We start from the raw sequence: 27,757 nt of genomic DNA, 5'->3' as shown, positions 1-27,757 counted from the left end.
GGGATAATCAATGAATCCAAATTAGCCTGATGTTCTTTTTGCTAAGCAGTCTTGTGTCAGTTCTCCTCCCAATGGCTGGAGAATGCAAGTTCAGTGGAACTCAGCTGTGTGCCAGAAAGTGTTCAGTGCAGAAAATATCCACCAAGAAACATTTTCATGGTCATGTGTTCTGTTTTCTATTTTCAAATGATATTCATAATTTGAGAATCAAACCACTTTTCCCTGAATGGGAATCACCATCATTTTGTAGCAGGTCCCCAGCCTCACACCACACAGTCTTCTAAAAGGCTGTCTGTCTACCGTCACTTCTGACCCATCCTATGAAGCACTCTGACAACCATGTAGGCTGAGGGAAAGGAGAATTCGATGATATTAGCTCTGCAAATATTTGGAGTAAATATTTTGGAAATTAATTAAGGACTTTCTTTTTCTATTTGGAATATTTATCACATCTATTTAGTTCAATAAACAAATGAAAAAAATGACAATAAAACCAATATGATCTTTTTGTGGAGACAATCTGCGGAGATATCTGTGGAGATGATGGAAGAAAGAAAGAAGGAAAGTAGAAGGTAGAATGGAAGGGAGGAAATGAGGGAGGAAAAGGAAAAAACTCTAGGAGGAGAAGCCTTTACCTGTGGTCTCTAGACATAAAACACATACATGAACGCAGAGATCAGCTCTCTGGAGTACCAATTTCATTATCTGTTACCATTTCCAAGGCTCTTTGAAAAACGTGGCTCCACACTCCTAGCCTTTTACCCTTGTTAAATGTATCTACAGATGCGTTCGTTTCCTGGCACCCCATCACAGAGAGTCTCTGCTATGCTGTGAAGGGTGTGTGCACAGTGGGTGGAACAGCCCCGAAGCAGTTCCTCACTGCTGACTCAGCCTCCTGCGAAGGATGGCTGTCAACCTCTGTCTGGCCTCAGTTACAGAAGATGCTCGGCCGAGAGGATGAGGCCGGGGAAGGGAGGGAAGTCCGGAGCTGCCAACCTTCTTGAGCTTATCTGGGGTTGGGGAAGTCGTGGGTTTCGGCAGTCCACGCAGGCTGGGCACGTTGGTGCCTCGTCCACAGTTCTGTCTCACGCTGCTTTGCTCCTGGTGATTACTGACTGCCGAGGCAGGGTAGGTTAGGGCGCCCTTGTTAAGGGAACAGGGCAAGCTTCCTCCGCTCCTCCTGAGCTCCCGGAGCTGTTCTCTGGCTTGACTCAAAGCCTCTGTCAGTTCAAAGCGTTCTTCACACTCTCTACGCACTGTTTCCTGGAGGAAAGTGTTCTGAAAAGAGATGAGGAAAAAGCACTCCTGGCTTTAAACAGTTTATGTAACTGGACAGCTACTGACAATTTACATCAGAACTGAGCTGAAGGTCAGAGGCTGTATTCTCTGTCTCTTTACTACTTTACCACATGAGAGAGAGAAGTGAAAAATAGTGTGAGAGGCTGGAAAGAATGCCAACACAACGATTCGTTCAACCCTTGCCATTTGTGAGTGAGGTGGAGTGACCTGTCCAGGGTTCCGCAGACGCTATAGTAGGATTGGGATAAGACTCCAGGCCTGTTAGTGGCTACATCAGTCAGATTTCAACTTTCTTACTTCATGTTTTAAACAGTGTGTTCTGATATCCACTAATATCTGTAAAATGTCATCTTGTAGTATTTTATAAAGAAGGAATAGGCCAATTCATGAGGCCAACTGGTAAAATTATGAGACTGAAAAGAATAACAATATATCAGCCACAGCATTTAAACAGTAATATTAGTTATCACACGCTTTTAGTAGAACTTAAATATACACCATGTGCTGTTCTTTAGGGTAGTATCCTCCCATAAAGAACATTTCCTTTTACTTCCAGTAGAAATCTCATCCAGCTACTACAGGCTGTGGGGAATGTGTGTCTGCATTAGTCAGTGCCTCATTACTGTGAAGACTACCTGAGGCAATTAACTTGAAGGGGAATACATTTATTTTGGCTCATTGATTCTGGAGGTAACAGTCTAATATGAGACAGCTTCTTTGTGGTGGGACCTAGAGAAGGTGGCATATCTCAGCAAGAGTGTGTGGTACAGCCAGTCCACAGAGTGTGGCAGTCTGCCAGGATGCCACCACCTGCTTTGGTCGCACACCTCCAGTGATGGAGGACTTCCCACCAGACCAGCATTTCAAAGACTCCAGCACTTCCCAGAAGTACCACCTGGGGACTAACCTGCAACACATGATTGGCGGGATCATCCACATACAAAGTCTAGCTCAACCTCTTACTGAGCAAGCCTGCAGCTCATGACGCTGAACAGAACTGGGTTTTATGTATCTAATCAAATCTGAACCCAAGAGTGGATACTATGTACTTTTAAAAGGAGGGGCTTTTTGATAGAATAATCTGGAGAAAGTGGACTCTCATTCAGTAGGGATATATTGATACAAATGTGAGCTTTAAATGTGATTGGAGCTAGTCATGTGGTGCACACGTCTGTAATCCCAGCACTCTGGGAGGCAGAGACAGGTAGATCTCTGTGAGTTCGAAGTCAGCCTGGTCTACAAAGTGAGTCCAGGACTGTTACACAGAGAAACTCTGTCTTGAAAAACAAAACAAACAAACAAAATATGATTGGACTAAGGCTCCATCAAAGTCTGAGGTTCTGCATTTCTTTTTAAGCTGAGGAATGATCCATTTTCACAAATGGATCCTCACAATTCTTTTAAAAGCCATAGTAAACCTTAGGTCTTGGATCTTCCCAATGTCTGGATATTACAAAATGTTATCCTCAGGCATAATATAACCATCTTAATCAGAGCAGCTGTACTTGCCCACTCTAGACTGTCACAAGAGTAGGCCAACTGACATTTCTTCATAGGAGGAAGTAAAGAGGGTCATTAGACTCTCATCTGACATTCCATCCTCTCCTTCACCTCATTAGTTCTGAGTTAGTGTGTGTGTGTGTGTGTGTGTACACGTCATGTATGAAGCTTTTGAGAAGTTGTCACCCATACTGGAGTGGACCTTTTTGGAGATGCAGCTGATTTGGGCTTACCTGTGCTCCTGTTACATAACCCCACACCCATGTATCTATAAGTAAGCCCAATAAAATTATTTGGTTCAGCAAGATGAATTTGAATGGAACTATTCATTTGATCTGTCACGAAGGACCTATCTGAGGTGAAGAGATGTTTGTTCATGTCTCCCCAAGAAAAGTAATACAACACTGGACATTAGTCTGCAAATAGAGGGGGAGGAGGGGTGAGGGGCTGGGGAGATGGTTCAGTCAATAATCTGGCTGCCATGCAAGCATAAGGACTTGAACTCAGTTCCTGAGCAAGCATGGAAAAAGCCAGGGATGGCAAAGCATGTCTGGAATCCAAGTGCTGAGAAGGCAAAGACAGGAAGACTGCTAGGGATTTGAAGGGCAGCTGGTCAGGCTGACGTGATAACATCCAGGTTCAATGAGAGAACCTGTCTCCAAAAAAAAAAAAAAAAAAAAAAAAAGGTGTATAGTGACGGAGGAAGACATCCAATATTGACTTCTGGACTCCACATGGCCTCCATGCATGCATGTGTGCGCGCGCGCACACACACACACACACACACACACACACACACACACACACACACACACGAGGATGAAAGCCAGCCATTCAAAGTGGTATCCTAAAAAACAAGGACATTTGAAGTGATGGTGCTATAGGTATTATCAATCAAGTTAGTTTGTAAAAATAACTAAGGCATTTCCAAGTCTGACTCTTAGTGGAAAACATCCTCCATAAGATACACTGACTAATCTACCACCTGTGGAACTAAACAAGAAACCATGGGCTGAGCTGCAGCTTCCTGTATTTGAGTTTCTTGTGATTAGGGACAAAACTTCACTCACTTACAAATTTGGGAATTAAAATATAATATGCACTGTAATCCCAGCACTAGGGAGGCAGAGGCAGGAAGATCTCTGAGTTAGAGGCCAGCCTGGTCTACATAGCATGTTCCTGGATATCCAAGGCTACACAGAGACTCTATCTCAAGCAAGCAAGCAAGCAAACAAACAAACAAATGCTAAGATATAGAAAGAAAGAAAGAAAGAGAGAAAGAAAGGAAGGAAGGAAGAAAGAAAGGTAGGCTATGGAACCGTTTCAGATTAACACGATAATTTTTAATAAAACCATTAAAATATCTGGGTCAAAGGTCCTTACTTATATTTATATTGCATACACATATGATCCCCATTTCCAAATTTTTAAGCCATTGATCAATTATTTGCTTCTGCTTGTTTTTAGTTTTTAGAGGAATTGGAAACTACTGGCATCTGTGGCCTTGTCATCTGGCTTTCATTAACTCCACCTGAATACGGCTGGCGATCAGAGGCGGGGAGGACCAAGCTGCTAGCATGGAAGATGAATAAGGCATGTGTTAGAGCGGCCACACTTGCTGCTCCTGCCATATCCACCACTAAGACCCAGAAGCCAGAGTTGGTTACGTAACTTACAGAGAGCAACTCGTCCCTGAAGTGGTAGAGGCCTGTCACTGCCTAGCCGTGTGAAGAGTCTACATCAGTCATATGGGAGGCATGCACATGTCTAGGACATACATGAGAGTGATGAAAACTGGTAAGACATTTTCATCTGATTGCTCCAAAAGTTCTAAACTCTATTAACTTAATCTTTCTTTTAAAAGGAAAGATCCTACTGCTTTATTTATATATAAATAGTATTTATCCACATCTACAGTGCTTTATGTCTATATTTATCTCTTTATATGATACATATAAAGCTGACAAATTGTGTAGGAGTAATCAAATTTAAATGGGTTTTTTTGTTTGTTTGTTTGTTTTTGTTTTTCAAGAAAGGAGTTCTCTGTGTAACAGCTCTAACCGTCCTGGAACTTGCTCTGTAGACTAGGTTGGCCTCGAACTTACAGAGATCTACCTGTCTCTGCCTCCCAAGTGCTGGGATTAAAGGTGTGCGCCACGACCGCCCGGCTCAAATTTAAATAGTTTTATGTTAATTAGTATAAAATGCCTGCTTAAGAAAACATCGAGAAGAAGTCAGTTTTCCTAAAACATCAAAGCAAATATGGATAGCAATGGACAGTGAGGTAAACAATCAGTGGGTGAATGGTAGGAGCAGAATATGAAAAGTAAAGAGCAGAGGTGATGACAGAAGCTCTCATCAGAGAAAAATAAAATCCAATCAATTCACTGAACTTCAATTTGAGCCTCAAAAGAAAGTAATACTCTACAGAAAACACACCCAAGGCAAGTCCCTTAAAAATGGCTTCAGGCAAGCGGCAAGGGGAACAGAAAGGCAGGGTAAACAGAAAGCCATCCCAGCCGCAGGTGCAGCTGGAGTGCGGTGCCAGCAGACTCCAGGCTGTGCTTTCTAGCCAGGGTGGGATGAACCAGCCATTGGGTTCTCAGATCTCACCCTCCAATTCCTACTGGATACAGTCTAGCTGAGAGGAAGATCGGGGTGGGGGGGGGGGTCCCGGGAGAAGGCTGCTGACTGCCTCAGTGTGACAGGTCAACCACTCTGCAACCTGTCTTTCAAGGCTATTAGCTTTCAGCACAAAGAATTAATTCCTTTCTATTATTTCCCAAACCAGGAGGACCTCTGAACTGAACACAGAATCCACAAATTGGGACTTTTACCTGTGCCATAACACTATTATTTCTTAGGTAGTTATCTTAATACCTTCATTTTCTCTGCTGATATCACAACTTCTCCTACATTAGCACTACAGCACAGTTTTGTTCCACAATTGGTTTGGGTGTTATAACTTATTCAATTATAGTGTAAAATATGGAAACAGAACATTTGAAAATTTAGGAAGTTGCTATTTCAGGAGCGGAGTGTACCAGCACCATAAGGGAACATGTGGGTGTGACTAGAATCAGTAGACACACGAGTAGAAAGTTCCATCACATGTGAAAACAATCATGCCCTCAAGTGATATTGTTTTTAGCAATTAGACAAGAAGGGTGAGCTATTCAGACTCTGTTTGTTTGTTTTGTTTTGTTTTGTTTTTGAGACAGAATCTCACTATGTAGTTCTGGCTGTCCTGAAACTCACTACGTAGACTGGGCTAGTCTCCATCTCACAGAGATCTACCTGTCTCTGCCTCCCATGTGCTGGGACTTTACTACACTTGGCTGTGGCAGACTTTTATTATGTAATTTTACTGAGTAACATGAAAGAATGTGTAAGATGGAATATGCTTGACGAGGCTGAAAATCTCCCATCAACATGAGAGCGGTCTGTGAAGCCACCGCTCTCTACATGTCTTAGATAAAGTCATCTTGGGCCACAGTTTACCATAGAATGGCAAAGTAATATTAACAAATTGCAACTGAACTGAAAGTCAAAATGAAATGGCAGGCACGCACCAGGGAAAGAAGGGAAAGTGGGGTTCTCAAGCAGAGGGGGCCACAAGAGAGCCATGCCCCAGGCACAGGACAGGGCTGCTAGAAGACAGCCCGTAGACAAAGAGACCAGCAGTGAGGTAGGAGGAGGTGAGGAAGTCGGATACGGGGAACTTTGGCAACATGTTATTGCTGGAGATTTTACTTGGCTCTGAGAGGGCCAGCTGGATCACGGGAAGAGATTTCAAGCAGGGCCCTGGCACGATCACACTGGCACGAAAAGACGCTTTCTATGCCAGCTTTGTGAAACATGTTGTAGGGTAGAGCAAGGGGCAAGGTGGGAGGCGGGGTAGCAGGGACTAAGTGCTCATGGAGGAGGCGCCTATGCTGAGGGCTGGGTTAGTGTGGCCTAGGGAAAGGACAAGTACAGCTCTGCCCACCCACTGCTGTTAAGCACTGTCTACAGCTGTCTCAGAGCTGTCTCAGACAAAGGCTGCTTCCAATGGACTGAAGATAATTAAGTGCTTAATTGAACTCCCACTGAGCAGGTAAGTAAAAAAGTGAAAATGTAAATTAGCTCGCCATCTCTTTAAACGTTCTAATGGTGAAAGTGGCCAATTCCCTGCTGTTTTAAATGTGAGAGTGATTGGTTTATATTTGTTTTCCTTTTTATTCTTAGGGAAACCTGATTGTTTTCGGTTGTGAACACAGGAAAGAAGCAACAGAAGGCTTTGCTGAGTGGCCTGATTGTTGTGAAGGTGGCAATCCTGTTTGTGGTGTTTCAGAATCAGCTGTATGTGGCATAATGGGCAGGAGGCGGGGTGGGCATGCCAGGAAAGAAGTCTTCACTGAAGAATAGACACAGATGGCATTGTCTCTGTTTTACACTAATGAGGTCCTGACCAGTCACAACATGGTGGATAACACAGTTTCTACTAACTCTAACTACATAGAACTCAGGTAAGTGGGTGGCCAGCCAGCTGGGTTGGGCAGGAAGGGGACAACGGAGGTGAAGAGTGTTCTGTAGAAAAGGTGTGGAAACAGGGAAATGACTGTGAGTTAGCAGAAGATGTGTCCACTTCCCTTCAGCTAGTCTGCTCAGCCCAAAACTCTGTACAGAAACAATGGAGATGACTTTTCAGAAAATAGGAATGAGAAATGAAACTAAACTTTTAGGAATGACGCATGCCAGGCAGACTTTATTAAAACTATATACCCATGCTTGCAAACACAAAGGCAACGATTGTAAGCTTATCAGAATAAAAGTCATTGAGATGACTAAATTCCTCAGAGTGAGGGTCTTCAAGAGCCAATTTTTCAAGATGAGGGAAAAGAGCCTAAAACACACCTTATTTAGGATTTCGCTTTCTACATCAGCAATCTGATTTTAATATCCTGTCACCATTAATTAAGTGCAACCAAGCGATGCCTCCATATTTCTCCATAACTCGTCACTTTCCTGACATCTCCTCCCTTCTTCACAAGTAGAGATGCTCCTGTCTGCCCAGGCTCCTTGGTTGAATTCTTGGGTTCTCAGTTCATCTGATGCTGCTGCCAGGCAGCTAAGCCTAACCATGACTCTTTAGAGCTTTACTCTTTGAAAGAGAAACTGATGCTGTAACTTTATGATGTCTCCAGGATGAGTGAGAATCACTTGTTTGATAATTTACTGACTGCACTTGAGTTTCTCATTCTCCTACATAGAATTGCCATAGAGGAACATGCCATTTTGTCTGTAACAATGCATTTGCAGTAAGTATAGATTCCCAAGCAGAGGAAATCCCTCTTGAAAATAAGCCAATTTTGCTAGTAAATGCTACGTATTCATAAACTTCCAGCTAGGCAGTGGTGGCACACACCTGTAATCCTAGCACTCTGGAGGCAGAGGCAGGCAGCTTTATGTGAGTTCAAAGCCAGCTTGGTCTACAAAGTGAGTCCAGGACAGCCAAGGCTACATAGAGAAACCCTGTCTCAAAAAATGGAAACAAACAAACAAAACCCCAAAAAAACCTCAGCGACTCAAAGTTCCATCTTACAGGTTTACATAAATGCATGTCCTGGACTCCCTTTGTAGACCAGGCTGGCCTTGAACTCACAGAGATCTGCCTGCCTCTGCCTCCCCAAGTGCTAGGATTATAGGTGTGTGCTATTGTGCTCTACTACATAAGTGTGTTTTTTTTTAAAGCAGATTTGATATTTAGAAACAGTTTTAGATATCAAAAGGTTTAAGACCCTCTATGATCCTAATATTTTAGAAGGTCACATAAGATCCCCAATCTGTTCTTCTGCTCCGCACAGGTTTCCACTGTGCTAACAGTTTGGAGACAAATTCTCTTTGCCCTTCCCCTGCCATTGCCTGACTTTGCACCACACAGCAATGACTTGTACTTCCTTTGCTTGTTTCTTACACAAAAGCAAATGCGGGATGCCAAGTAAAGCAACACAACAATAAAAACAGGTGTGTTGACACAAATACAGATTGGCGAACCTTCAAGCCACAATTTTGACATTCAAATGCTCTGAAAAGGAAAACACTGCAAGTCAACACATTTGGTGACCAAATCTGGTTGGGCTAATTATGTATTCATTTGTTTCTGGTTTCTGTCCTTCATATTAAAGTTCTAAAATATTATGTGGTCTTTGGCTGTTTATGACTAAAAATCAAGTTTCCAGAATGATTTGTGTGTCTGGATAGGGCTATTGGCTAGCCCACTTCTGAGCAGGCCGATGGGACATGGATATAGCTACTGTCCTAGACACCCCAATGGTCAATATACATGTCATTTCATAAGAGACTTCTAACTTCTTGGTTACTCACATAGAAGCCTTGTTGTCTGCACAGTGGGAAAGGAGTTTGTGACAGGAAAGGATGTCTCCTATTTGCTATATAGACTCACTGCGGCTCTTGTTCTAGTCCGCGCTCTGATGTATTTTCACATACAGTGTCTCAGGCAGGTGGGTAGAGATACTGGGGGACTGTGGGTCCCTGAGAATCTATTTGTTCCTCTTACTCCCAATCAGTCCTGCTTTTGGCTCCATTCTTTGATCCTATCTTCAGAGGTGTTTTGTGACTTCCTTTCCTGAGCCATGTAATTAGGGTTCTTTGGGCTTCCCTCACCCACAATGGCTACTGGGATCCAATGTTCCATACTTTGCCAAATCCGTTATCTCTAAGGCATTTGCTTTTGCCTTTTTCATCAGGTGTCAGCTCTTCCCTTGTTTCGTTTGCCCTGATGGATTTATGCATTTTTTATTTCATGGCAGTGCAGTGAAGCAGAGATAAACACACCCATTCTATTCTCCATGTTTAACTAGGAGCACTGTTTTCTATTTTTGAATTAAAAAAAAAATTACTATTATATGGGCTACAAGAACTGCAGAATCTGTAATTTCTGCCCCTCTTACTACCCACACTGTCTTAACAGAACTCATGTAGAATGCACATGAGGGTGGGGAACCACTGGTACCAAAAATACATGACCTGATTTAATTTGGCTTTAATGACAATGTGCTATTTGCTACCATTAACTTCCTGTTCTCTTTTCTGTTTTTGATGTTCCAGTGTTTTAGTGTGAACTTTTTGGAGTCTTGTTCAAGTTTACATTTCCAGGAATTTTGTTTTTTATTCCCTGTCTTGTGAGTCACTGCACCTCCTCACTGTTCTGCCTTATGTACTGTTGTCACTTCCCAACTGCACTGAGGAAGGCTCTGTTTGCCTGTCAGAGGTTTCAACTTCCTTCTAACTCTTTCCTACAGTTAAAAAACACCCCATTCTCCTTGGCCTCTTGAAAGAGAACAAGGCTTTCCTCACCTAAATTAGCCTCCTTAGGAGAAGACTAATTTATCTTTATTCTAATGGAATTTTTTTCCCCATGTAATTACAGCTTTAAATTCTCCAGAATCTGAGGAACTTAAAGTATCTGAAGAATATGGTTAAAAACACACAGAAGTTTTCATATTATAAGACTTTATTTACAGTTCTCATTCTTTCTGCCCATAAATCCTAGCACATTCATTGGCTAATTTCCTATTTAATAAGCATATTATATACTATGGCACGTTTAGCAGGGAAATAGCCTTAGCTCTTTCCTTATGCTTCAGTTCTCATTATTTAATTTGATATTTTGGTAAGTTATGATGGAAAACCTAGTATACTTGTCCCTCCCATGAGATAAAACTGCCCACCGATAAACATTAGCTTTATTTTATGAACGATGCTTTCTCCCCTGTAGTACTGAGCCATGACTATTTACATACTAACCTAATATCCTTCTATCTTTCAGAAGTCCATACTTTTTGTTTGTTTACTTATTGTGTGTCTGTGCCCTGGGTATGTATAGGAGTCCTTGGAGATCAAAAAGGGCATTACATGTCCTGGAACTGAGTTCAGACAGTTGTGAACTGCCATCTGGGTGCTGTGAATTGACCCAGGTTACTGGGAAGAACCACCACTGCTTTTCACTGCTGAGCCATCTCTCTAGTCCTAGAAGTCCATATTTTTAAAAATGTAACCTGTCTTAAAACCTTTCATAACTAGGAACAGGATGAGATGAGCTCTCCTTAGATCTCTTATCTGCAAAGAAGTCCACTCTTCCCCTAGAGTTTTGCTAACATCATCTCCAGAGGATGTGGTCAGAAGATGTAGTGTAGACTCATGTTTGAATACTTGGTTTCTAGTGGTGGAACTGTTTGAGAAGGACTAGGAAGTGTGTCCTTGTTGGAGAAGATGTGCCACTGGTCTTTGAGGTTTCAAAAGACTGGCCCGATTCTCAATGTCTCTTTCTGTCTCCTGCTTGTGGATCAAGATCTGAGCCCTCAGCTGCTGTGCCAGCTGTCCACGTCCATGCCCTTGCTCCACCACCATAAACTCGAGCCTCCTGGAAGCACAAGCCCAACTAAACTTATTCTTCTATTGTTTGATCATGATGCTTAACCCCAGCAGTAGATAACAAATCACAGCAAAAGGAACGCCTACAGAAGCTTTGGATGGCCCAGGCCCACTCTCCTGATAGTCACATCTTGGGTACTTGTTTGCCTTGCATGTGGTTGGATTTATTGGTTCATTTACTTTATATGTATGCTGTGTCACTTCTGGATTACCTAAGGACTGTGGCTTCTGCCTTGGCACCTTTTCTCTACTCTTGAAAGCCAGTGGACAGTGTGAGTTCTTTTATGGATAGGCCCGTGTAGCATGGAATTGAGGGATGCCTCTGGCCAATAGCCACAGGTTCTCCATTAATAGCCCATGAGAATATTAACCTGTTACTATAACTTTACTCAAAAAAGTGAGGCAGAAGCCTAGCCTCTCCAAGATGAGCCTCTAGCTCAGACTGTTGCCTCTAGGATACCGTTAAACCAAGTTCTTAAGAGACCCAGAACCACAGACACCCGGCTAAACTTCTCACAGCTTCCTGATCCACAGTGATGAGATGCTGAGGGGCTGCAGCGATGTTTCAGTGGCTAGAGGTGCTTTTGGGGCAATCATGAGGACCGAGTTTGTACCCTAGCACCCCTGTAAGAAGCTAGGTGTCTTGTACACACCTGTAGCTCCAGTATTGTGGGTGGTAGGGCTTGTTGGCCTAGCTGAGAAGTGGGAAGCCCAGGTTCAAGGAGAGATTCTGTCTCAAATAGGCTAAGAGTGTCAGAGAAAGACACCTGACACCCTCTCTGACCTCCACTGGTAAGCACAGCTCTGTGCATCAGCACCTACATATGTATACTCCCACTGATACATACGCAGACACAAAAATCTTTCAAAAAAAGAAATGAGACAGTGAATTCTTACTGTTTAAAGTCAGTGGCTTTGGGGCAATTTATTAATTAGTAATAAATTATAGGCTCCTAAGGTAGGGTGCCTCTACCCTTCAGTCTAAGGCGTTTATATGGCACATTTCTGTTTGGATCATTCTTTGTTCTGGATGTTAGCTCAGTTATTCACTCAAAGCTTTCTTTAACATTACCCAGAAGATGGCTGCCATTTTGTTCATAATGACACGACTACTTATCTAGCATAGTGCCTCGCATCTACATAGATGACAATTTACATTTTAATAAAATATTGACCTTATTCTTTTTCTGTTTTCCCCTGAATGAGTCACTTCTTATTTTTTACATTGCCGTTTGTTTTGGCACTCAGACTTGCTAGTCCAGTGGCTTGGCTTTTTCTCCTTTAGCCTGATTTTCTCCATGGGAGTGTTAATTAATATGAACCCAGTAGAAGCAAGTAAGCAGCACCTCTCCCTTCAGCTTCTCTGGTGTGCTCCTCTGCCTCTCCTGCCTGCATTGAGCTTCTCTGGTGTGCTCCTCTGCCTCTCCTGCCTGCACTGAGCTTCTCTGGTGTGCTCCTCTGCCTCTCCTGCCTGCACTGAGCTTCTCTGGTGTGCTCCTCTGCCTCTCCTGCCCAGACTGAGCTGCTATCCTCCTACATGAGACAATCACTACATCAGTCCCCTCCTCATCCACCCCAACTCGGTTCAATTTACTGTTTTGGTATTTTGGGTTTATTTGCTTTGTTCTTGTTTGTTTTTAGAGTAAAGGTAAGTGGGTGAGACTAGGATATACTATGGGCCAAACCTGAGATCTCCCTGACATTTAGAATCAGAAATTCTTCCTGGAAGAGGGAACTCTGTTGTACTGAGATTCACATTTGAATTTTTGCCTCCATCATGTGAGCCTGTTAGTCAGTGCCTCACCTTATGATGACATAAGCTTTCAGTTTTGGCTGGCAATTTAAATATAGCAAGGATATAGTACTGATTATTAATAACTGATTTATTGCTAGTACTTTCCATGTGCTTCTTTATTAAGATGCCAGTAAGGCTGACAGAAATCTTACTTCTCACTAGCATTCAAAACCGTCCGGCTGTATTTATATGCTATATTGTCGTAAGTAGGATCAAGTATTGCCATTAATTGTTATACCATTTATAAACTGTTTAGCAGTTCATAAGTAGGACAGAGATTTAAAAAAATTCTCAACAAGGAGGAGCCTACTTCAGTGTAAAAAACACTGCTGGAGTAATTGGGCATACCCAAGACAGAAGACTGCAGCATGCAAGCTGCCTTACAAGTTTAGGGTGACAGAGCTGTAAAACATGAAAGTCAAAATTATCTTTATATTGCTGCATTTTTTTTTAACATAAGCAGAATGTGCTTTGAAATTTTCTTTGGCAAAGATCTAATGTTAAAGCAAGTAAGATCCAATCTGTAAGATTTCTAGTCTTGGAGCTTTTAAGCACTCATTTGCAACACAGGACTAGTTCCTAGAAAGGGCTTGGCCATAAAAAGGACATCAATATTACAGCACAGCCCTGGTGGCTCACAGAACTTGGTGGAAGAGGGAACAGAGAGAATCTAAGAAATAGGGTTGGGCTTTTTCCTGGATGTGACAAGACCCTTGTACTTTTGAACTCTGTGGAGGCTGAAGCTGCTTACAGAAGAGCCACACAGGATCAGGCCAGTCGACATTCCAGCGTGGAGTGGGGAGGGGCACGAGAGCCTCCCACCCCTAGCAGAGGAGCAATGGTGACAGTTGATGGTTGCTAGAGGGTACGGCCCCTGGAAGATGACCCATGCCCTGGTGGATGGCTGCACACCCATGGATATAAGGGCAGCACTAATTGGACTGTTATTAAAACAACAACAACAACAACCAAACCAAACCAACATCAAGTTGGGAAGAGAACATGGGGGCAGTTCATGAGTTGAAAGGGAAGGGCTGTGTATGGTATGCCCAGCAGAAATACACTGATGCATGCATGAGATTCTCAAGGACGACAGGATACTTAACGCTAAGAGAACTGTCCCACAGAAGCTCAGGGGTGCCATTGGGGCCAGGCTGTGACTCTCTCCTCAGCCTCAAAACTGCCTGTCACATATCTGTCTGTCTGTCTGCTTTTTAAGTGACCATCCTTCCCTGTGGCTTATCTGCTTCCTACCTCTTCCTGTGACTGGCTAAACTGCTGCAGCAGCTGTGTTTGGGCCAGCATGACTCTTTCCAGTTCGTCCGACTTCTGTTTCATTTCCTTCTTCAAGTCTTCGGAAACTGAATCACCGCGGCCAGTTTCCTTCTCCAAGCGACACTCAAATTCTGCAACCAGATTTTTCAGGTCTTCGATTTCTTTTTTCTTTGACTCAGACTCTTCAGTGTATTGAAAATGGGATTCGCGGAGTTTTTCTTGCAGAGAGGCCACTTCCAGCCTCAGGTCTTTTGTAGCATCTGCGATTAAGTCAGCTATCTGTAAGATAAATCTCACGTTAGTTTACAGGCAACTGTTTCTAGGGAACCAGAGATCTTGCTGTCATTAAGGAGTTTCTTCTGATAAACCAGTGTGTTTTTCTACAAAATGAAAGCAAATACTATGACATATGTAGGCCTTCTGATATTTTTTAAGTCAATACAGACTTTCATTCATTTATTTTCCTAAAATGGTATCCTATTAATTACTTGGGTACCCTTAGAAATATTTAAATCTCTGTGAATGTATCGAGCTGATAAAGGTAACACAAGTTTCCACAAACAGATGGGAGAGGGCTTGGATGATCTCTAGGACCTCCAAGTGCCTGCCTGATGTTTGGAGACACCATTGTATTCCACATCAAAACAGCACGTTTGCCTATGACATATTTTTTTCTTTCTTATATATTATATAGATGTACCCCTAGATATTAGCTCTGTCTTCTAAAACAGTATTCCCCCACTTCTTGTGATTACAGAGATTGTGTACTGTTCTATATGTAATGATAATGGAGTGCTGGTAAATGTTTAAAACTATTCCCTGCTCTCTCCTCTCCTCTCTCCCTCTCCCTCCCTCCCTCCCTCCCTCTCCTTCCCTCCCTCCCTCCCTCTCTCAGGTCAAATTTGTTTCAGTGGTGAAATACCTTTGTCACTGCTGCTAACCAGCCACCACTGAGGACTGAGCTGGGAGGAGACATGCATCGTAGGTTCTGGAAAGCTAGGGCTGGCTACAGAGCACTGACAATCCAACCACTGTGGCTGAAGAAGTACGGATTCAACTTGAGAGACCTGCACTGAGTGATAAGCAGCCACCCGGGCTGTCATTATGGCAGTTCTAGAGAACACCAGAACACAGTGCAAATGTGCCACTTCTCACCTTATACAAGAACATGAGACAACAACTCAGGGGACCTTGTGCCCAAGTGCACAGTCTACAGAAGGAAGAAAGATATCTTTCTCCTTAAAAAACAGAAAATTGAGCTTAGTGTCTCATGCCAGAAATTCCAGCCAAGTCAAGAGAATCACTGTGGGCCTATGGCCAGCCATGGCTTCATGGTGAGTGCTGGACCAGTATGAATTACTACTGTCTTAAGAACAAAACCAAAACCAAAACAACAGCAGGCAAATAACAGAAGAACAGATGCGCAGAAGCACTTCTAAAGTCCCCTACTTCCACTCCAGAGGGAAAACAGCCATGGAGACTCTGGAAAAGCCACAGGCATTAGTTCCCAGAGCACTGTAGGCCATTATTTAAAAACAGTATGCAGCTAAAATTTGTTTCAAATGTTCAATTTACATAAAGAATAACTTTTGGAAGAAATCTGTTTACTATGAGTCATTAATTAATACTTTGCTATTTTGCTATTTTCAAATAATCCTGAGGAAGGAAGAGGGTCATTGGTCGGTCTGAACAATGGCTTCCCTCCCCCAGGCAGAGATGACAAGGAAACAGAGCAAGCTGCCCTGTGACAAGAGCTTCACAGAGCCACAAATGTATTTGGAATTTTAAAATGGGAGTCAACAGTTAAAAATCAAATTTCACCTATGAAATTTGAATTTAGACCTCTCAAGTAATGGTATTATTTTGTTTGCATTCCTCTGCCCATGAAATCCCGAGTTACTCAGAGCAGCTGCAGTCATGAGGGGAGGGAGGAAGGAAAGGGCCAGCCACTCAGTGGCTTCTCTGATGCCAGGAGCTGTGCAGCAAGATGAGGAAACCCGGCTAGGCCAGGCCAGAGCATCAGAGGAGGAGGCACCAAGCTCCCAGCACATGCTTGCTTGTTTTTTAATTGGAATTCACTTTTTAAAATTACAAATTCAAAGATAAAATCATTAAAAATTTAAAGGCAGAAGCACCCGCAAACATTCTAGTAGGGCCGGGTGCTGCTTCATGTGTTATGTATTCTGGTCCTCCTGTCCACCGTCAGCTCCGCAGAGGCTGAACTGCCCCTCTTCACACAAACACAAGCCCTCAGGCTGTTTGGTACTTAACACAGATTTTTCCCCCCTTAGATTCACTTAGGTGTCTGGGTGTTTTGCCTGCATAATGTCCCTACACCATGTGCATGCCTAAGGAACTGGAGTTATAGAGGTTGTGAGCCACCATGTAGGTGTTTGAACTTGAACCTCAGTCCTCTGCAAGAATAAACGTGCTTAATGCAGAACTACCTCTCTAGCCCCTAACCTGGATTTTAAAAAAAGATTTCAAAGAATTAAAAATTATATTTTAGTGACATTTATGTACATGCGTGTGTGCACGCATGTGTGCACGCCTGTGTGTCCAGGTACATGTATGTCATGGTGTATATGTAGAGGTCAGAAGATATCATATAGCAATCGGTTCCCTACTTCCACCTGTGGGTCCCAGGGACTGAATTCATGTTTTTAAAAGTTTCAAACACTCTTACCTGCTGATCCATTCAGCAACCCTAACATGGATTCTTAGTGGGTTTTTTTAAAATATGTTTCAGACTGAATTTTGATGCATTCTCTTGCCTGCTGCCTCTCCCTCCCTCCCTTCCTCCCTCTCCTTTCTTCCCTCTCTACACTTAACTCCTATAAAAGCAGGAATAACTTGCCTGGCTTGGTAGTATACATGTATAATCCCAACCCTTGGGAGGCTGAGGCAGGAGGCTGTCTCCTGAGTAAACCCAACAACCAACCAACAAAGCAGGGGTACATCAGCAAATTCTTTGCTCTTATAGTATCTTATAGTATTTTTTCTTTATCTGAAAATGCTGAGAATTAATTAGAATTAAAAAAATCTTCATTTAAGAAGGTTAAACTCTAGAAAGGAATTTTTAAATTTAAATTTATTTTCTAAAGTTTATTCACTTTATATCCCAATCATAGCTCCCTCCCTCATCTCCTCCAGGTCCCACCCTCCCTCCCTCTTCCTTCCTATGTCCTACCTTTAGTCAGTAGAGAGGGGTATCCCTTCTCCCCTATCAACTGACCCCAGCCTAGCAAGTTTCATCAGGACTGCCTGCATCCTCTTCCTCTGTGGTCTGGTAAGGTACCCTGCCATGGGGAAATGATCAAAGAACAAGAAACAGTCCAGGCAGGGCGAGCCCCTGATCGGCTTACTGGGGGACCCCTATGAAAACCGAGCTTCCTATTCGCTACATCTGAGCAAGGAGGCTAGGCCCTCTTGACTCATGGTCCTTGTTTGGTACATCAGTCTCTGCCATCTTCCCGGGGGGCCCAGATTTCTAGGGAGGAAAATTTTAATTGTGTAAAATACTTTTTAAGCTTTTGATATTGGACCATTTAGCCATGGTAGTTATTAGTCATGCGGTGTAGTCAATTTTAAAGGTAAGTTGATATCAGTAGAAAACAAATCTCTACAGAGCTTGGCAGTGTGTTTTTGTAATTCATCTCCAGCATCCTTTCTGAAAAACAGGCAAACCAAGGCTCTGTGGGCAGAACAAAGATGTGGTCACCTGAGTTACAGAAAGGAAGGCATGCCTGAGGGCAGCACACAGTGTGTTTCATTAAACAAGGCACAGAGCAGGGTGACAGACCTTCATCCGCAAGCCCTCTTGTTCTTGCTGATACTTCCGAATTAATTCCTGGTGTTTTTCTTTTTCAATGTCAAGTTCCAGTTTAGCTTCTTCCTTAAAGAGAAGAGCTTGCTCCTGGAACTCAATGAGGTGCTGGGCTCTTTCCTTGGCCAACTCAGCTTCAATCTGGAAAACAGCAAGTCAAGTCACACAAAGCCGTTTTACCTGGAAATAAGTACATTCAGCATATTCTCCCACTGTAATTTTAAAAATTGCCCAACATGAGGTTTCCAATTAAAGTACTTTAAAATTCCTAGCATTAAAAATGTTAACTTAGAAGTTATCCCCTCAAAGTTGACCTTGGGCCAAATATTCTAGTAAATAAAACTGAAGATTTAGTAAAGATGACAGTTTTTAGAACTACTAAGAGTTGAGTCATTTATAGTTAAAATGACTAAATGCTTACTCATTTACATAACTAACTCAGGCCTCATCAAGAGCCTGAAAAACCAAAACAAACAAAAACAAAACACCCTCCACCCCCATATTTAGATTAGACTCTGTTCAGCTGAAAACAGAACAAATGCTCAAGTTAGAAGTGACTGTCTCCACAGGCAGTCACAGTGGGATATGGAGTCACACACACACACACACATGCATGCATGCACAGGCTGACATTTTAAATGTGAGTGAGGCCACAAGAATGGCAGGAAAACAGATAGAGCTGCCCACATCCATAAGTAGACAGAATCACAGTGCTGGAAGGGACTTTAGAAGCCCCTGGCTCAGGCACTCATGCCTCTGTGAACTGTGGAAAAACAAATAAGGACTTTAGCTTGAGACGGGACCGACACTTGCTAGCTGTGTGATCTTAAGTTTGTGACCATGAGCTCTCCGGGTGGGGTCATAACCAGTTCCTCTGCGGGCCTTCCTGAGGATTAAATGAGGCAGAACATCCATGTAAGGCTGTAGCATGGGCAAAAACTCAACAGCCGGTGGAGATCACCTCCATGTGCCAGCCCTGCAGTCTCTACCACAGAACTGACATAGAAAGGCGCTCCGAGGTGCCTCACACCTCACCAATCCATAACTCACTCCATCCCCGGCAGGAGTTTCCATTTCTAAGAATTAAGCAGTTTTTCCTGTAGTTGAGCCAACATTTCCCTCAGCGTGGCTTTTAACTACTGGCTCTGGTTCTGCCTACTAGAGCAAGAGACAAGAAACCTGTGAGTAACAGAGTCACTCAGCGCAGACTTCATCTTCTGAGATCAGAGATGAGATCCCAGCAGCAGATCAGCCCCAGGTCTACACTGTGACATGCTCAGATGATAAATTCTATGGGGTATGGTGAAGGTCAGGTAAACTGGCCAGAGATTGTCACCTGACTGTTTCTGACTGTGATTCTGGTTAGTTAGGAAAGGAAGAGGTCAACCTGATTTCTCAAGTGACCCCTGAAGCTGAGATACCAGGACACAGAAAGTTTGTTAACAAAGTTTACGGGAAGTCCTTTATATGAGATAATGTGAGTTAAGAGACTAGCCCCAGGGTCAGTAGGATTTATTGCCTGGAGGACAGAATTAACAAAGTGTAGACACAACAAGAGGAGATATTCTGGCTGTCAGAATACATTTCTACACTGGGGAAAGGTTAGTGGTGACCTTGAAGGGACACTCCAGAACTTTTCAGAGGAAAGAACAACCTTCTCAAGATCAGACGACCAGGAATGCCTGCCTCCTGCCTCTAGATAGACAAGTCGTAGGTAAGCTGCATGGTGTGGGAGGTGTGATGGCCTCGAAGCCCATTTCTCCCTCCCTTTCCCTGTGTCTGGATGCTGCACATCTCCCCAACTAGTCCCCACTCTCCACATCCAACAAAAGATGTCTTCAGCCCATTTCACAGTGCTTCTCTTTCCACTACTCTGATTCTCCTAACAAAGGCCATTTCGGCTTTTCCCCAGCCCATGTTGTGCATGGCTCTGTGCTCTTCACAAAGGATGAACTATTTTATTCTCTTGGTGGTTTCTCAATGTATTAAAAAAAAATCAATTCCTCACATGAACTTTCTTGGATTTTTAATTAATTAATTAACACCCTAACCATAGCCACCTCTATCTTCCCTCATTCCTCCTCCCCTACTCCTCAGAAAAGGTAGCCCCACCCCCACCCCAGCTCCTCAAGTCCCATCAGGACTGAGTGTATCCTCTTTCCTTGTGGTCTGGCCAGGGAGCCCAGCCAGGGGGAGTGATCAAAAAGCAGGCAACAGAGTCCCCTACTCAACTTACTAGGGGACCCACATGAAGCCTGAGCTGCCCGTTGGCTATATCTATGTAGAGGACCTAGGGCCAGTCCATGCATGCAGGACCTCTAGGCCCTGGCTAGTTGGTTCTGTTAGTCTTCTTGTGGAGCTCCTGTCACCTCTAGGTCCTCCTATCCTTCCCCCAATGTTACAGTTATTCGTATCCGGTTGGCCTACAAAGCAAATAACTGACACAGGGAGACTGAAACTTTAAAACTGCTAGCACTTCGCCGGGCAGAGTCTAAACTGATTCTAATCTACTCGTAAACTAAACAAGCTACTCTAAACCTTAAAACATACATATATTCCAAGCACTTGCCACTGTGACCCATGAGCTGGTCCTCGTCAAGTCCCCACCATCCTTTCCAACAGTCAAACTCCTCCTCCCTCCTCCAACCATCAAACTTTTCCTCCCCTCCAGGAAGTCCCGCCTTCCACTTCCTGTCCTGCCCAGCTGATTGGCTAAACAGCGCTTTATTGGTGGTTGATACATTCACTCAGCATTCCTCCACACCCCAACTCTTCCACAAGACTCCCTGTTCTCTGTCCAATGTTTGGCTTTCAGTCTCAGGATCTGCTGGGTGTAGCCTCTCAGAGGACAGATATGCTAGGCTCCTGTCTGCAAGCACAGCAGAGTGTCATTGTTAATATTGTCAGGGAGTTGCTCGCTCCCTTGGTGTGGGTCTCAGGTTGGGCCAGGCATTGGTTGGCTATTCCTTCAATCTCTGCTCTATCTTTATCCCTGCACATCATGTAGGCAGGGTCAACGTTTTTGTGGGTGGGTTGGTGCTCCCCTACTTCCATTAGGAGACCTATCTGGTTAGAGGGTGGCCTCTTCAGTCTCCGTGATCCCTGCTACTAGGTGTCTCAGCCAGAGTCACCCCGTATCCTTCCAGGAGCCTATAGGTCTGAGGCTTGTATCAGAGATGCCACCACCCACTGCTTCTCTTCTCTCTGTAAGCCCTCTGTCCTCCCACCCTGCTCTCCTATGTCTGATCCTCACCGTCATTTCCCTCAGCACTCCCTCTCCTACCCTGTTCCCTCTCTTCAACCACTTCTGCTGTCTATTCTATTTCCCTTTTGAATGGGATTCAAACATCCTCCCTTGGGCCTTCCTTGTTACTTATCTTCTTTGGGTCTGTGCATTGTAGTATGGTGATCGTATACTATATGGCTAATACTTATGAGTGAGTATACACCATGTGTGTCTTTCTGGATCTGGGTTACCTCACTCAAGGCGATCTTCTCTAGTACCATCAATTGGCCTGCAAATTTCATGATTTCCCTTGTTTTCAATAGCTGAGTAGCATTCCATTCTGTAAATGTACCACGGTTTCTTTATCCATTCATCTGGGTTGTTTCCAGTCTCTGGCTATTATGAATAAAGCAGTTATGAACATAGTTGAACAAATAACCTTGTTGTATGCTGGAGCATCTTTTGGGTATATGCCCAAAAGTGGTATAGGTGGGTCTTGAGGTATATGTATTCCCAATTTTTGGTGAAATTGCCAAATTGATTTCCAAAGTAGTTGTACAAGTTTGGACTCCCACCAGTACACATCCTTGTCACTTGAGTTTTTGATCATAGCCATTCTGATAGATGTAAGATGGAATTTCCTGTGACTGATGACATCTAGCATTTCTTTAAGTGCTTCTCGGCCATTCAAGATTCTTGTTTAGCTCTGTACCCTCATTTTAAAAATTGGATTATTTGGTTTGTTGGTGCTTAAGACTTCTTGAGTTTTTTTTATATATTTTAGATATTAGCCCTGTGTCAGATGTACAGTTGATGGAGATGTTTTCCCAATGTGTAGGCTGCTGGTTTCTTCTGTTGACAGTGTGCTCTGCCTTACAGAAGCTGTTCAGTTTCATGAGGTCCCATTTATTAATTGTTGATCTTAGAGCCTGAGCGGTTGGTGTCCTATTCAGGAAGTTGTCTGCTGTGCTAATGAAACCAAGGCTGATTCCCACTTTCTATTCTAATAGATTTAGTGTTTCTGACTTTATGTTGAGGTCTTTGATCCACTTGGACTTGAGTTTTGTGCAGGGTAATAAATATGGACTTACTTGCATTGTATTTTACAAGTAGACATACAGTTAGACCAGCACCATTTGTTTAAGATGCTTTCTTTTTCCATTGTATGGTTTTGGTTTCTTTGTCAAACATCAAGTGCCTGTAGGTGAGTGGATTTATTTCTGGGTCTTCAACTCGATTCTATTGAGCAACCAGTCTGTTTCTATGCTAATACCATGCAATTTTTGTTATTATTGCTCTGCAGTACAGCTTGAAATCAGGGATGGAGAAGCCTCCATAAGTTCTTTTTTTGTGTGTGTGCAGCATTATTTTAGCTATTCTGTTTTTTTATATGAAGTTTAGAATTGTTATTTCAAGGTTTATAAAGAATTGTGTTGGTATTTTCATAGCAACTGCACTGAATCTGCAGAATGCTTTTGGTAAGATGGCCATTTTTATTATGTTAATCATACTGATCATGAGCAGGGGAGATCTTTCTATCTTCTGATATCTTCTTCAATTTCTTTCTTCACAGACAAAGTTTTTTTCATTTAAGTCTTTCATTTGCTTGGTTAGAGGTACACCAAGATATTTTATATTATTTGGGGCTATTGTGAAGGCTGCACTTTCCTTTTCTTTCTCAGCCCACTTGTCATTTGTATACAGAAGGGCTACTGATTTTTTGGAGTTAATTTTGTATCCAGCCACTTTGCTGAAGGTATTTACCAGCTGTAGGAGTTCTCTAGTAGAATCGTGGGGTCACTTATGTACACTGTATCATCTGCGAATAGGGATGCTTTGACTTCTTCCTGTCCAATTTGTAGCCCCATGATCTCCTTTAGTTGTCTTACTGCTCCAGCTAGAACTTCGAGTACTATGTTGAGGAAATATGTAGAGAATGCGCAGCCTTGCCTTGCCCCTGACCTTAGTGGAATTGCTTTGAGTTTCTCTCCATATAATTTTGTGATGTCCATTGGTTTGCTATATATTGCCTTTATTATCTTTATGTATGGGTCTTATACCTCTGATCTCTCCATGACTTTTATCACGAAGGGGTGTTGGATTTCTGTCAAAGGCTTTTCTGCATCTAATGAGATGATCATGTATGTTTTCTTTCAGTTTGTTTATATGACAATTACATTGGTGGATTTCATATGTTGAACCATCCCTGCATCTCTGGGATGAAGCCTACTTGATCGTAGTGGATGCTGTATTTGATGTGTTCTTTGATTCAGTTTGTGGGTATTTTATTGACTATATTTGTATCAATGTTCAAGAGTGAAACTGGTCTGAAATTGTCTTTCTTTGTTGAGTGTGTGGTTTGGTAACCAGGTGACTGTGGCTTCATAGAATGAGTTTGGTAATGTCCCTTCTGCTTCTATTGTGTGGAAGAGTTTGAGGAGTATTGATATTAGCTCTTCTTTGAAAGTCTCATAGAATTCTTGGCTAAAACCATCTGTCCCTGGGTTTTGTTTTGTTTTGTTTTTTTGATTGGCTGCTTCTATTTCCTCAGGAGTTAGAGGACTGTTTACTTGATCTTGATTTAACTTTGGTACATGAAATCTACCAAGAAAATCATCCATTTCCCTTAGATTTTCCAATTTTGTGGAATACGGGCACACTCCACAGTACCGGACTACTTGACAGTTTTGTAGCGTAAGACCTAGCGATTCTTTGGATTTCGTCAGTGTCTGTTGTTTATGTGCCCCCTTCCATTGCTGATTTTGTTAATTTGGATTGGGTCTCTCTGCCATTTATTTAGTTTAACTAGGGGCTTGTCTATCTTGTTGATTTTCTCAAAGAACTAGCTCTTGGTTTCATTGATTCTTTTTCTTTTCTTTTTTTTTTTTTTCATTCATTTCTTTCTTCTCTTGGTTCAACCTGTATCCTTGCTAATAGCTTTCTGGTGACTCCAGAGCACTTTAGAAATTGCTGGAATTCCTTTTGTGTTTCTCACTGAAACACATTATTAGTAATTTTAACAATCTGTATCTAACATTGATGTACAAAGTACTGTCTTTTCATTATTTTCAAAGCTAGGTTTTTGTTTTGTTTTGGTTTTTTGTTTTGGTTTGGTGTGGCTGATTTGCTATTCTTTGTTGTCCATGAAAGCAATCCCCATGTGATAATATAACTGTTAGTTATTTAAGTTAAGAAACTCAGATGGCTAGGAAATATTCAACATCCTTAGCCATCAAGGAAACGAAAGTCAAAACTACTTTGAGATTTCATCTTATACCTGTCAGAATGGGTAAGATCAATAGAACAAGTGACAGCTCATGCTGGCGAGGATGTAGAGTAAATGGAACACTTACCCATTGCTGGTGGGAGTGTGAACTCATATACCCACTTTGGAAATCAGTTTGGTGGTTTCTTAAGAAGATGAGACTCAATCTACCTCAAGACCCAGCTATACCACTCCTGGGCATACACCCAAAGGATGTTTCATGTTACCATATAGACACCACTTGCTTACCCCATGTTCATTACTGCTCTATTCATAATAGTCAGGAACTGCAAACAACCTAGATGCTCCACAAAAGAAGAATGGATTTTTAAAAATGAGGTATATTATACAATGGAGACTCAGGCATTTAAAAAAATGAAATTCTCAGGTAATGGATGGAACTGGAATAAAAAATCATCCTGAGTGAGGTATCCCAGACCCAGAAAGAACAATATGCTATGTATTCACTTACTTATGGATATTAGCTGTTAAGTTACCAAATGAAGCTTTCGATCCCAGGCTTGGGTTACATATAATTATGTTGGCCAATGGGAACCTCCAAACAACTCAGGCTATTCCAAAGCCTATAGATTGCTTTTCATTTTGCTCTTCAGCAAAGCCCCATTGCTGAAGATAACAGCTATACAACTCATTGAACATGGAGAAATCAAGCTGGTGCCTACCTAGAGCTTCACTCCTACATTCTAGCATCTTTGGTACAGGAAGGCACTCTGCACACTACCAAAAAGAGACATGCAAACACAAACCCTGCTATAAACCTTTAGAATGATAATGATATCCTGCCTGTAAAATAGGCTAGTACAACGATGGCCAAAGCGTGTGGGAATAATCAACTGTTGTAGTTCGTATTCTGTTGCTGTGAGAGACACCATGGCCATGGCAACTTTTACAAAGGAAAACATTTCATTGGAGCTTGCTTATAGTTTCAGAGGCTTAGTCTATTTTGTTGTCATGGTAGGAAGGCGACATGCAAGCAAGCACGGTGCTGGAAAAGTAGATTGAGCATTCTACATCTGGATTGGCAGGCAGCAAGATGAAAGAGAACCACTGGGTCTGGTTTGGGCTTTGGAACTCCAGAGCCCATCTTCACTGACTCCCTTCCTCCAACAAGGCCACACCTACTTTAATAAGGCCACATTTCATAATCAAACTCTCTGCTGACCATGCATTCAAATATAAGAGTCTGTGGGAGCCATTCTCATTCGCACTACCAACTAATAAAGGATTTGATTTAAGGCCATTCCATGAGTTAGAACTCATATCCAACACTGACACTAGGTAGTCCAGGTACCTGGGGCAAAACCAAACAATGCTGATCAATTGAAAAGAAAAAAAACCTGTAGTGATAAAAATTTCTCCTAATGCTAAATTCATAGATCATTGCCTTGCTCAGCTGTAGGAGAAGATATTTCTGTAGCAGATGGGAACAAATTTTACAGAGACCCTTGGAACACTCAGCCTTTATGGGATTTATCAAGCCCTCCCCACAGAGCTCAGGGAACCTTGAGGAAGATGAGGTAGGAAGAGTGTAAGAGCCAGAGGGGATGGAGAACACCAGGAAAATAAGGCCCCCTGAATCAATTTAATCAAAGCACATATGAACTCACAGAGACCGAGAGAGCATGCACAGGGCCTGCACCAGGTCTTTTGCATATGTTATGGCTTTCAGCTTCGTGTTTTTATAGGATTCCTGAATATGCGAACTAGTGGGTCTCTGATTTTGTGTCTCTCTTGAACTCCTTTCCTTCTGTTTGTTTTGTCCAATGCCAAATATATATATATATATTTTTTTTTTTTTTTTAAATGAGAGACAGAAAGGGAGTGGATCTGAAAGGGAGGTGGAGAGGAGCTGGGAGGAGTAGAAGGAAGAGAAACTGTAAACAGTATATACTATGTAAGAAAATGTATAAAAGGAAAGAATTCTTATTTTTTAATTATGTATATGTGTCTGTGTGTAGGGTTGTATATGTAAGCACAGGTGTCTGCAGAGGCCAGAGATATCAGATACTCTGGAGCTAGAGATACAGATGGTTGTGAGCACCCCATCGTTGCTGCTGGGACCTGAACTTGGGTCCTCTACCAGAGTGGTATATTCTCTTAACCTCTTTCTATCTCTACAGCCTCCTGATTGCTTTAAGAAAGAAAGAAAGAAAGCAAAAAAGAAATAAGCAAACAAAGAAAGAAACAAAGAAAAGAAAGGAAGGAGAAAAGGAAAGAAAAAGGGAAAGAAGGAAGAGAGAAGAAAAAGAAAATTTTTAAAATTTCAATTTTTTTTGAGAACTGGATCACAATGTCCTTTGGTGTGCTTGCTTTCTTGTGCTTGGGGTCTGTTGAGCCTTGTAAATCTATTTTGATTTAACTCATCATTGTTTCACCATTGTTTATCCAGATACTTCTGTTTCCCTTCTCTTCTCTGATCTTCAGGAATTCTAGCTGCATATGTCAAGCCACTTGAGAGTATCTCACAGCTCCCTCACGAATGGTCTGCTTTTCACTTTTTGAGACTGTAAAAGAAAATCTTATTTTACTTGAAAAGCTTTTCTTTCTATTTACTGTGTTTTTAGGTACACTGGACTTTTCTTGTGGGATGTCCAATTTTTTATTAGTCCAATGTACTCTGGTCTGAACTGCAGTTTTCAATTTACATCTTGTTTATAGCTTGCTTGACTAAACATGATGAAAATTTTCTTTGCCTCTTGGACATATGGCAAGCACTTATGTCAACTGTCTTAATGTTCTTATTTTCTAATCTTAACATCTGTGTCTTTCTGAGTCATTTTAAATATTTATTTTTATTTTATGGGTATGAGTGTTGGGTCTGCACGCCTGTCTGTGCATCATGCATGTGCAGTGCCCATAGAAGCCAGAACAGGGCACCAAGATTCCGTGGTACTACAGTTACAGACAGTTGTGAGCTACCATGCAGGTGATGGTAACTGAACCTGGCTCCTCTGGGAGACTGGGTCAACTCTCAGGCTGCTCTGGTCAGTTTTCAGTCACTGAGTTCTATTCTTCTAGTTCTTTCTGTGTATGGACATTATGGGCTGGACACTGGGCATTGGGAGTTTTTCCAGACATTAAGTTCTATTCTTCTAGTTCTTTCTGTGTATGGAC

General features: G+C 42.4%; 1 protein-coding gene across 1 annotated transcript in view; it reads right to left on the bottom strand.

Moving 5' to 3' along the window:
• Nucleotides 1-604: 604 nt before the first annotated feature.
• Nucleotides 605-27,757, bottom strand: part of Lekr1 (leucine, glutamate and lysine rich 1) — a 170,274-nt gene continuing 143,121 nt past the window's right edge. The window contains exons 11-13 of the mRNA XM_051157263.1: nt 18,108-18,272; nt 14,285-14,584; nt 605-1,278 (exon numbers count right to left, since the gene is read on the bottom strand). Of these exons, the coding sequence (XP_051013220.1) occupies nt 877-1,278; nt 14,285-14,584; nt 18,108-18,272 (867 nt within the window). The 3' untranslated portion in view covers nt 605-876. The remainder of the gene's footprint in view (nt 1,279-14,284; nt 14,585-18,107; nt 18,273-27,757) is intronic.

Source organism: Acomys russatus, chromosome 15 (genome assembly GCF_903995435.1).
Source record: "Acomys russatus chromosome 15, mAcoRus1.1, whole genome shotgun sequence".
NCBI classification, from domain to species: domain Eukaryota; kingdom Metazoa; phylum Chordata; class Mammalia; order Rodentia; family Muridae; genus Acomys; species Acomys russatus.
Note: the sequence above shows the minus strand (reverse complement) of the source record. Positions and strands in the feature narration are given on the sequence as shown.